This window comes from Gavialis gangeticus, unplaced genomic scaffold (assembly GCF_001723915.1).
Source record: "Gavialis gangeticus isolate Ggan-Ray unplaced genomic scaffold, GavGan_comp1, whole genome shotgun sequence".
NCBI lineage: Eukaryota > Metazoa > Chordata > Crocodylia > Gavialidae > Gavialis > Gavialis gangeticus.
The window spans coordinates 26,962,982-26,973,209 of NW_017728994.1; the positions used below are offsets into that span (position 1 = coordinate 26,962,982).

At 43.7% G+C, this 10,228-nt stretch overlaps 1 protein-coding gene across 2 annotated transcripts in view; it reads left to right on the forward strand.

Annotated features, from left to right (window-relative positions):
- Positions 1–6: 6 nt before the first annotated feature.
- PPP3CB (protein phosphatase 3 catalytic subunit beta) overlaps positions 7–10,228 on the forward strand; it is a 118,514-nt gene continuing 108,292 nt past the window's right edge. For both annotated transcript variants that reach the window (XM_019502441.1, XM_019502442.1), the window contains exon 1: positions 7–176. In XM_019502441.1, coding sequence (XP_019357986.1) covers positions 107–176 — 70 coding nt within the window. In that variant the 5' untranslated portion in view covers positions 7–106. The remainder of the gene's footprint in view (positions 177–10,228) is intronic.

Here is a 10,228-nt window from a genome sequence, read left to right on the forward strand (position 1 = left end):
CCGGGGCCTCTAGCCCCCGCCCCGCCCCGCCCCGCCCCCGCGTGTCCTGGCGGCGGAGGAGGAGGCGCCGCTGCGGGCCTGGAGCGGAGCCGGGCAGCGCCTAGCGATGTCCGCCAAGGAGGGGAGCAAGGTGCTGCTGCTGCCGCCCCCCGGCACGAGCGAGCGCGCTGTCAAGGGTGAGCGCCGGCAACATGGCGGGTGGGGCCGGGCGGGCTTCGGGGGCCGGCTCCCCTCAGGGACCTGCAGGCTGCGCCACTTCCGTGGCGGCTTCCCCCAGCTGCAGCCCGCGGTGGGGCAGGGGGCCAAGCCGAGACGCTGGGGACAGGCCTGCGGGACGGGCTCGAGGGGCTGCGGGGCCCTGCGCTGCCGCCTGCTTGCCCCGCGCTGTCTTGGGGGCTGGGCTGGCGCCCCCGAGCTACCGCGGCGCGGAGGCCGCTGCTCTGTAGGCGGCTGGCTCTTCTCGACAGAGCTGCACTGTCATGTTTGTGGGGGAGACTTGCACGTGTGGGTCGTCTAAATTTATTGCGTGATTAACTTGCAAATTGCGTAAGGTACCCCCTGCTCCATGCTACGTTTATTATGCAGTTGACTGGTTAATCCTGCAATAGGGCCACAGGTGCAAGTTAACAATCACACCTTGGCTTGGTCAGTCTTCTAACAACTTAGACGGGCCACATATGCGAAGTAATTAGCACATGATAAAAATGACTGTTCAGCTATAAAAAGAGCCAACCAGCCATAATGTTAGTGTTTGAAAATATCTAACATCTCAGTAGCTGGTTTCTATCTTGCTTTAATTTGAACATGTGGCAGGGCCTGATGTAATGTGCAGCAAGGGCCTTAGAGCCCTGCCACACATTCAAGTCAAAGATGGATAGAAATCAGGTATAGAGCTGTTACACATTTTCAAGCACTGTCTTCATAGCTGGTTGCCTCTTCTTATAGTTGGCTAGTCACTTTCGTTTGTGATAATTACTTTGCACATGTGGCTGACTTAAATGTGTAGTTTAACAACACATTAACAACCAGTTAATTGTGTGACAACTACCTTGAGCTTGTGGCCAGTCTTATTGCATGTGTGGCTGGTCTAAATTTATTGCATGATTAACCAGTGAATTGCATAATATATGTAATGTATAGTTGGTGCCTTACAATTGCTGTTGTAGGGGCAGCAGTTTTTTAGTTTGTAATGCTGATATTCTTAGATGCACGCTGTCTAAACACCACTTTTTTAAAGCCACTGCAACCCCATACATTTAACTTCTACATCAACCTTGAATACTTTGTAGTTAGAGCTTTCAACTCGCATAGGATGCTTTGGAAACTGGTGTGTTTTCTAGCATGTTCAAACATCTTCACTAAGAAGTAAATGAGCAAGAGTTAAGCAGAGCTTGCTCATTTTGGATTGCTTAACTTGGTGACTGACGAGCAAATTGTAAAAACAGAAATTAGTCTTGCTGTCTGGTCAAGTTGCTTTCTTGCTGTTGTCTTAGTTTTGGTGTGAATGTTCAGACTTGTAATATTTTCTTCCATTTTGATAATTGGTTTCAGTTAGTTTGGCAATCATCTCATGCACTATTTGAATGACTTGAAAACTTGGGAGTAGTTAAAGGGTTCAGGCTTCACTGGAAATCCTGATTTTCAGCATTAGTTCTGTTGCCCTGTCCATGCCTATCTGGTTGTCCAGTCAAGTTTATGACAGCACATCCTGGAGAAAACTAGGGGTAGAGGATTGTGATTTTGCTTTTACATGGTTCAGTACAGTTTGGAGTACATTTGTAGAAAGCCAGGATAATTGGTTCATAGAAGCTAAGTGGTACCATACATGTAAAAAAAAAACAAAACAAAACACCAAAAAAAAACCTGTGGTAGAACCTAATTAAAATATGACAGTCATGTCTGAACCTAGCTCACAAACAGCGTTGAAATGTGTTGCCATCTATGTGACAAACAGAGTTGAAGCAAACTGTATAATTGGGTGCGTGCGTTAGACTGGTTACAAAATTAGTGACATTCTCTGGTGTAGATGGACCCTCTGAATTTACCAAGATAGCATAGACTGCTTTTTCAGTGAGAATTGAGGAGGGCTGCAATTATTAAGCAATTTCTTCTGTTGGACATTAAATTTGCCCACTGTCTACTTTTCCTTCTGCATTTCTGAGCCTTTTCACAAAATACTTCAAAAAGGTAAACTATTAATTTTTTGCCAATGCATTTATCATGTCACCAAAATTTGTATTGAAAATGGATAAAACCTCTTTTCTACAGGTGTGTTGCATTTCCTTCAGATATTTCAAATCGCTGTAGAATTAAAGCATGCCTTAGAAAGATTTACTCTCTCTTTTTCAGTGATCCCACTCCCATTATCAGGTAAAACCAACTTTGGGGTCCCAGGGTCACAATCCATTCCAGCTGGTCCATTTCTCATTGTATCACTTCCTTGAGAGCAATGAAAGAGTTTAGAAGCCCAGCAGCTAAGACATATGGTGCTTCCAAATTCAGTGCTGAGTCATGTTTCAGCTTTCAAGTTCTCCAAGTACAAGGTGTTTTGGAGAAGGAGTGTAAACGCAGGGTATTGCATTGACTTCTAGATGGAGAGATCTGTTCTTATGTAGAGAAAAGGATATGACACAGCTGAGGTAATGAAGCTTTTGTCGCACTTTGTTTTAACTATATAGAGCATTATGTATTGACCTTTATGCACTGAAGCCATTTCAGCTTGTGTAGTTTTATGCACGTAATGCTTCATAGGATAAAAAGTGCATAAAAGTATATTAAAGAAAAATGATATATTTCCATGCATACGTGCACACTTTGTTAAAATTGCAGTAGTAAGAAAGATAAACATTAGATGTACTTTTCCCCCAACCATAAAGTAACTGGAGAGAACAAGCTAACTTAAGTGTTTGAATAGTCTTACTCCTAGCAAAAGTTAGATGAAGAAATTTAATCTACAGTGTCAAGAGTAGGCTTAATTCTGACTCTCCAAGAACATAGCTTTCAAGGAACTGAATATTTCAGCTTTTCTTATAGGAAGGTAACTAAAGAAAAGATATGAGCTATTTTAACTTAGACAGTACTAACATATTTATAGGATTTATAAATGTTTTGCACTTGAACACTTTAATGCCTGTTACATGTACATAACCTGTAATCCCATGCAGAATGCTACCATGTTAATTACTGAGTTATGTGAATTTTCAGTGCGACAGTTTTTTGCATTTATGTGCTGTTCCTCATAGTGTATCTTGGTGCTAAATTTATGATATCCAGTTATTTATCACACTGGTTGCTAATACAGTTTCACTGACTAGCATGGACAGGGACTTTTTTCTTAATGACTGTCTGTAGCATTACAGTGTTAAAATGCGAATGTTTACCAAAAAAAAAGAGAGAAATGCAGAAAGAGAGATTTAACCATGCCTATTAATAAAATAGTGTCAACTGTAGCACTGTTAGTGTTTTGGAAGAATGGCAAAAGGTGGGGATAAATAGGTTGAGGAGGTTTTCTTGGTTGTCTTGTCAGTGTTTAGTAAAAAGCATGATCTTGGGAAGAAAGGATTAAAATACTGCGTTATCAGATATTCAGGTTTTTAAATAAGGTAGCAAAATATGTGCAGCATGACTGATAGTTGTGAAAGTTTGACTCCAATATTTAGCTATTGCTAAGATGCTCTCTTGCTTTGACAAAAAAAAATCTGACATGAACATGGTGCCCAAGGAATATTTCAGACATAATGGTAAATATTATTGGTTACATTTAACAATCAGTATAAGTGAGCAGTGTATGTAGTCTGAATAGATTGGTCTGGCATACTATCACACATCTGTGGCATACCATTGCAGATTAAATGCTTTTATTAAGGTATGGAATGATCTCAAGTTTTTTCCCTTTCATGTTTTAGTTAGCTTGAGTACCAATGACTTGTACACACATTATTTCCTATGAATTGCTGATCAGCTGGAAAATTCAAAGGCCTGAGATGAAGGTGTAGCATTAAGTTCCCAAGAAAACCCTCTTTAATCAGGGTTTTTATTACTTAGTCCTTCTGTTAAAAAGACAAAAAGACTTTTTCCCCCTTTTGAATCACTGTTTTCTTATGTGCCCTAGTCAACTTGGATCTGTGACATTCAATGTTTTATTTATTGTATAATACAGCAGATGCTACATCATATTGTATCACAATTATAATTAAAAAACAATTTATCTTGTTTTCTTTGGTAGTAGCATTTTACTATCATATTTAGTGCTTTTTTGTAGGATTTTGTAACAGTAATAGGCTTTTGATTTTTATAATTAGTTTTTAATCAGTTTTTGAGTTCACACATCTTCAACCTGTAAATTTGTCAGTATACTCCATCCTGTATTCAAAAGCCACTATTTCATTGCAGTGTGGCCATACACCCCTCACTGGTAGGAAGGAAGAATCCTTATATACTCAAATGATTATGATAGTAGTTCTGGAGATCATGAGGCTTGTCATCTCCGCTGTTAGCCTGGGTGATCTGACACATGGGTTAGCCTGACTCGTGTAAACAATCACACTTCAGATCTATAACCAAGTTTTTGCATCCTACCTGTTGCTGCACTCTCTGCTCTTCTGGGTGCTGTGGGGCTCTTCATGGTCTGTACTGTTACCTTCTGATGACTACAGTTATTAGTTAACACTTTGGCTAGTTCATCTGGGTACTCTGTGTGCTTCCAGATATCTCTACCATGTCTTTATTGTTGGGTTATAGAACTGTTCTTTGAGTAGCACTGTCAATACTTTTCTCAGGGTAAGCATCATAATTAGGGGTCCTGAGCCTGCCACCTTATAGGAAGGAGTATAAAATTACATCATTATAAATTGCAGCTTTTGCAGTTTGAAACTTCCAGAATAATCCCTTTTTCCGTGTTGGGTTCAGCTCGGAGCTGTTTGAGAGATTTGTAAACTAGTTGGGTAAGTGTCACAGTCATTTTTTGAGTTGCAGGGTAGGAAGTTGTTAAAAATGAAGACCTAAGTAAATGAAGGGTAAAATGGCTCTTGCACAGCTTGCTGGGCTGAGCTTATTGTTGTTCTTCCTTGACAGCTATGCTATAAGCTGCTGGTGTGGCAATCCGCATGGTGAGATTGTCACATCTTAATTGCAAAACTACAAGATCATATTTAAAAAAAAAATCTTAGCCTAAAACCAGGGATGTAAAGGGACAGTACCCTTTTGAAAAGTCAGTCAAGCAGTGATAAGTCTTTCTCTTGGAAGCTTCTGCCATGCCATGCCTGTGCTTATGCTGCAGTAAGTGCCAGCAATAAGTAGTTTCTCCCCAGAGAAGGGGAAGGGTTCCTAAAATATGTTCCTCTATCTTAATACAATAGATATAGGGTCTGAAAATTCCTAGGATGAGTGCCCATCAGTCTTTATTGGATCTAAGCTTTCATTAAAGAGAAAAGGCCGTGTCAAATGTAAACTGATGCAGGAGCTGTTTTCTGGAGTCTGCATCCAGGCCTAGTGCCTCTGGGCCTGATCTGAGCTTTATGAGGTTGAGCAAGAGTGGAATTATGTTACTGCTGTTACTGAGAACCTTACAGGCAGCAGTGAAACCAGCAACAATCCAGTGACTTAATTTCCTGCTGCCAGGGAAAGCTCTGAGCAGCAGCAGACATGGTCACTTGTCTGGGCAGAGAACCCCAAGTACGGTGTACAATGTCATAGAACACCTCGGAGATGTGCCACACAAGCACCCCAAACCTGTGGGGAGTTTGATTACTGGAGATTCCTGTTCGCTCTGATGAAATCTAGAAGGTTCTGAGGGGAATGGATGTAGGAAAGAAACCAGTAAATTCCTCATTTTCTTCCAGAGGTAAAAGAAGGGCATTGAACAGAAGCATCTGTGGGGAGGACTAAAGAAGAGACTCCTTGTAAGATTCTGAGTCTTTCTTTCACCAGGCTTTGGCCAGGGGATTGGTTTCCTATGCAGATATTACTTCTGAAAAATGTTCCCTTGTCTTCTGTTTTAAATTGGCCTGTCTAATGAGGTTAGAACCCTGTTAAATTTCCAGGTCCTCTGTACAGTGGATTGGGTAGCAGGGTTTGGATTGGTGGTCTCCAACATTTTTAAGTAGATCACCTTTGGCATTTAAAAGCAATCCAAGATCTACCATGCGCTGCTGCCACCGCCCCACCTCCCCCCGCCCAGCAGATAAGTCTTTGGGGAGGGAAGGGCCGGGTGTGGGGAGTGCAGTTGGAGGCAGAGGGAGAAAAATTTATTTGGGGGCTTGCCTTCCCAGCAGGTAAGTCCCACCCAGCTGCGTTCCCACTGGACTTAGCCCTGCTCCTGCGGCACTGTCCCTCACCATGGGGGCCTCAACCTAGCCCCCGCTTTTTTCCTCCCCCATGGACTGATCTGCTGGACTGGGGTGCGCACATGAATGCATGCAGGCACTCAGCCCCGCACCCCAGCCTCAGACCAACTCCAGGAGGCTCCGAGATATACCTGTGGATCAAGATCCACTGGTTGGTGACTACTGGTTTGGATGGACAAATGAAAGAATCGGTTCTTCTTCCACTTATCCATCTATGTAAAGGAATAAATTGTAGGAAACTTTTTTTTTTAAGCAGGAAACATACTCATTTAAGCAGTACAAGGTGAGATGCATCACAGTCTGACACAGGAAAGAAAATGGAATGAATGAAGGAAGGGGAAAACTATAAATGAAACTTGGGACATGGTTTAAATTGAAAAATGTGTAAAAGCTTGACTGGTGGCATGTTGTAATTCAGGCTTGTCCAAGATATGGCCCACAGGCCGCCATGTGGCCCGCCAAGGCATTTTTTGTGGCCTGTGGTGCTGCGACAGGAAATGGAAGTAAACACAGTTTACTTTCGTTCCCGCCCCTTGTCCCTTCCCAAGCCCCTCAGCAGCTTCCTAAGGGCTGCTGAAGGGACAAGGTTCCCACACGGACCGCGTCAGCTTGACGTTGCCAACACAGTGCATGTGGGAAGAGGAGTGCAGACCCGGCCCACCTCCTCCCGTCCCCAGCACCACTTGGGGAAGCCACTGCTTTTTGGCCCGAGCGACTCGCCGCTCCCCACCTGCAGGCGAGAGGCAGCCTGGCTTGCCCACCCAGCCCTGGGTCTCTGGTGGAGGCAGAGCAGTGTGGGCAGGTGCCTCCTCCCACCGGGCTGTCGGCATTAGCTGCGCCGCGTGGGGCGGCCCCAGGCTCGGGCAGAGCCTGCACTCACTGCGCCCTGCTGTGCCACCTGGCCCCAGCTCTGGTTCCCTGCTGCCCGGCGTGGTGTGGCGGTGCGGACCCATAGAGGCAGCGCAGTGGCCGGGCTCACCCTTGTCATCTGCCTCTGCCGCCTCCTTCCCAGCCGGGGCGCCACAGGTAGGGCCGGGCTGGGCCAGGGCCGGGGTGGGAAGACAGCGCCTCCACCGGGGCCAGGCTGGTGACTGTGGGCTCCCAGCATCTGTGTGTGGGGGGGGGGGGCCTGCCTTTCACAGTCCCAACCCAGTGTCCCTCACTGCTCCTACCTCCAGACTCCAGTGCCCCAGTGTGTGGGGTATGGGAGGGGCCCCAAGTAGCCCCTTGCAGGCTGGAACTCTGCCAGCCCACAAGAGAAAAGCCACAGTTTTACATTTTTTCTCCTCTAAAGAAGAACCCACTTTTAAAGTTTGCTCATGACCCTTTCATATATTCTTGAGACCTTCATTGGTGTCAAAGGTCACGTGACATCACTTCCTGATGTGATACCACTTCCTGTGAGGTCTTTGAATTTGGCTCGCCGGCCCACTGGGTGATAAAAAGTTTGTGATCTGGCCCCACATTCAAAAAGGTTGGACACCCCTATTGTAGTTAAGTGTAGCATGACATAAAGCAGTTGGGGCCAAACTTTTTGTGGCAGGGATGCCACAAATTACTCTTGTACCCTGAGCGCCAATCCAGTCTCCTTACCTTGCCTGATCTGCTGATGTGTTGGCTTTCCCCTCCATGGTCTACTGCGTGTCTCACAGAGAGGCCTCAGCAGCACTGACAAACACGCTGCAAGTTGGCCATCTCTGTTGTATAGCACTCATCTGTTTTGAGGGCATGAGAGCTCACTGGTTAATGAGCCTGTTTGCCTGTTACAGTGTCACTTGGTGTTTTGTAGCCATCTAGCCAGGGTAGAAATTCAACTTAAGTGTTTGAATTAAGATGCAACAAAAGCACAGAGATGCAGTTAGTTTGTCTTCATCCTCTTCCCAGCCTCTTCATCACCTTTCCTACAACAAGACTATAGCTTATGTTCCTCTCTGGGCTACCTTTTTTTCTTTTATTTAAAGGATAGTCTTGCAAATATTGGTCTGTTAATTGTTATGGTTATCACTACATTAGGTTTGTAAAGTTGTAGTGCTGATGATCCAGGGAATGTGTGAGAAGCAAGGTTTGTTTGACAGTATTTTTTTTTTTTTTTACTGGGCAAGCTATCATTTAGGAGATATGTTAGACAGGAATTTTTGTGCCCAATAACCTATCTCAGTTTTGTGAAAGCAGCAGATACAGCATAAGCTAAATATGAGGTAAAACAGTGCCCTCCATTATATAAATTAAAATAGTCACTTAAAGGGTACTGGCAGATGTTATTTCAGCGGTAAGACAGGATCTAAACCTAGATCCTAACAATAGCATGGTTTGCCAAGCCACACATGCATGGCAGGATGCAGTTCTGAGGATCAGGGATCGGATCCCAATCATGAGATGTTGGTACAGGGAGCCTGGCACGTGGGGGGCAGGTCCTACATGGCATCCTTTCAGCTTGCCAGTGTGTGTGGAGCTGGTGATCATGATCCCTGGCTCCACATGCTACAGCAAGTTGAAAGCTAAGTGTGGTGAAGCTCTGCAAATGCCAGGTGGAGGGATTTGATCAGCCATCCTACATGTGCGATGCTGCACATAGTTTTTAAAGGTCCCAGGTTGAGAATCCCCGATCTCGGGCTTCCTGCAGCCTAGGACTTCTAAAAATGCTGCGTGCAGCTGCTGCCCTCTGGACATGCATGCCACGTGCTTGGCATTTTAAATCTCTTGCACATGTGGCATGTTGAACATACATTGTGTGATTAACGCATTAATAGCACTGCCACTTCATCAGATTTGTTTTAAATCAGATAGATTAAATCACGATTTAATCACAATTTAAATCGCTGGCCAGGAAGCCTCGATTTAATAATTTTCTACAACAAGTGCATTCTTGTTTGATATAACTGTAATACCTTAATATATATTATTCACAACTCGGAGATAGATGTAGTTTTCTTTTTTAGAAGGTACACAATATCCATTTTAAAGAAGTGATTTATTTTGATATTTTTTCAGGTTAATTTTGCAGCTACATCAGAAAACAATTATGATCTGATTATTTTATTTACCAAAGCTAATTGAAGCAGATACTTATGAAGTCATTGGGAGGTGAACTATCTTCAGTTCACTAGCTTAATCATGGATATTTGGGGTATATTTTTGCTGTGCTGTACTAGGAGGACATCAAATGAGCATTGCAGCCATATGGTATTAGCTTGGGGCTTTCTTCACTTTCTTCTCGATTTGCTTTTCATCTTTGATTTCTTCTCTCTTATGGCCTGGCAAGCCTGCTGCTATGTAAGGTTTTCCCTTCTATCATACATTCCCTCACTGGGTCTCAAATCAATGGAGAGACTATACAGGTTTCACTTGCTTTTTGCTGTACCTGTGTTCCTGGAAAATGGCACATACCTTGAATTTGCATAAAGGGAGCTACTTTACAACATAACAAATAGAGATAAGTTCCAAGATGTACTGACCCTCAGATCCATTTCTACTACTTTTACAAGACAATTTTGGTACTTACCAACCGCAGACAGTACACACAAGCACAGGGTGCTGGTAAATGTTACCATAATGGGGATCGCAACTACAGAAACACGTGTTGCAGACAAAGAGTGAGGCGCACAGATCCACACAGGACTACATTTTGGTGCATGTCACTCCCACAATGCACCACAGAAAGCAGCAGACTGTGGGCTTCCACTACACCGATCGCAAAAAGTGTGAATTTACCTCGCATATAACATGTGAGGTGAATTCAGTTTAACATATCTTAAAACTATATCTAGGTTGGTTCTTTTTTAAAAGCATTTTAACAAAAAAAATACAATGAAATAAAAAACCTGATTGATTGATTGATTTATTTATTTAAAATAGTTTATTTTTATCCACCATGTACATAAGAG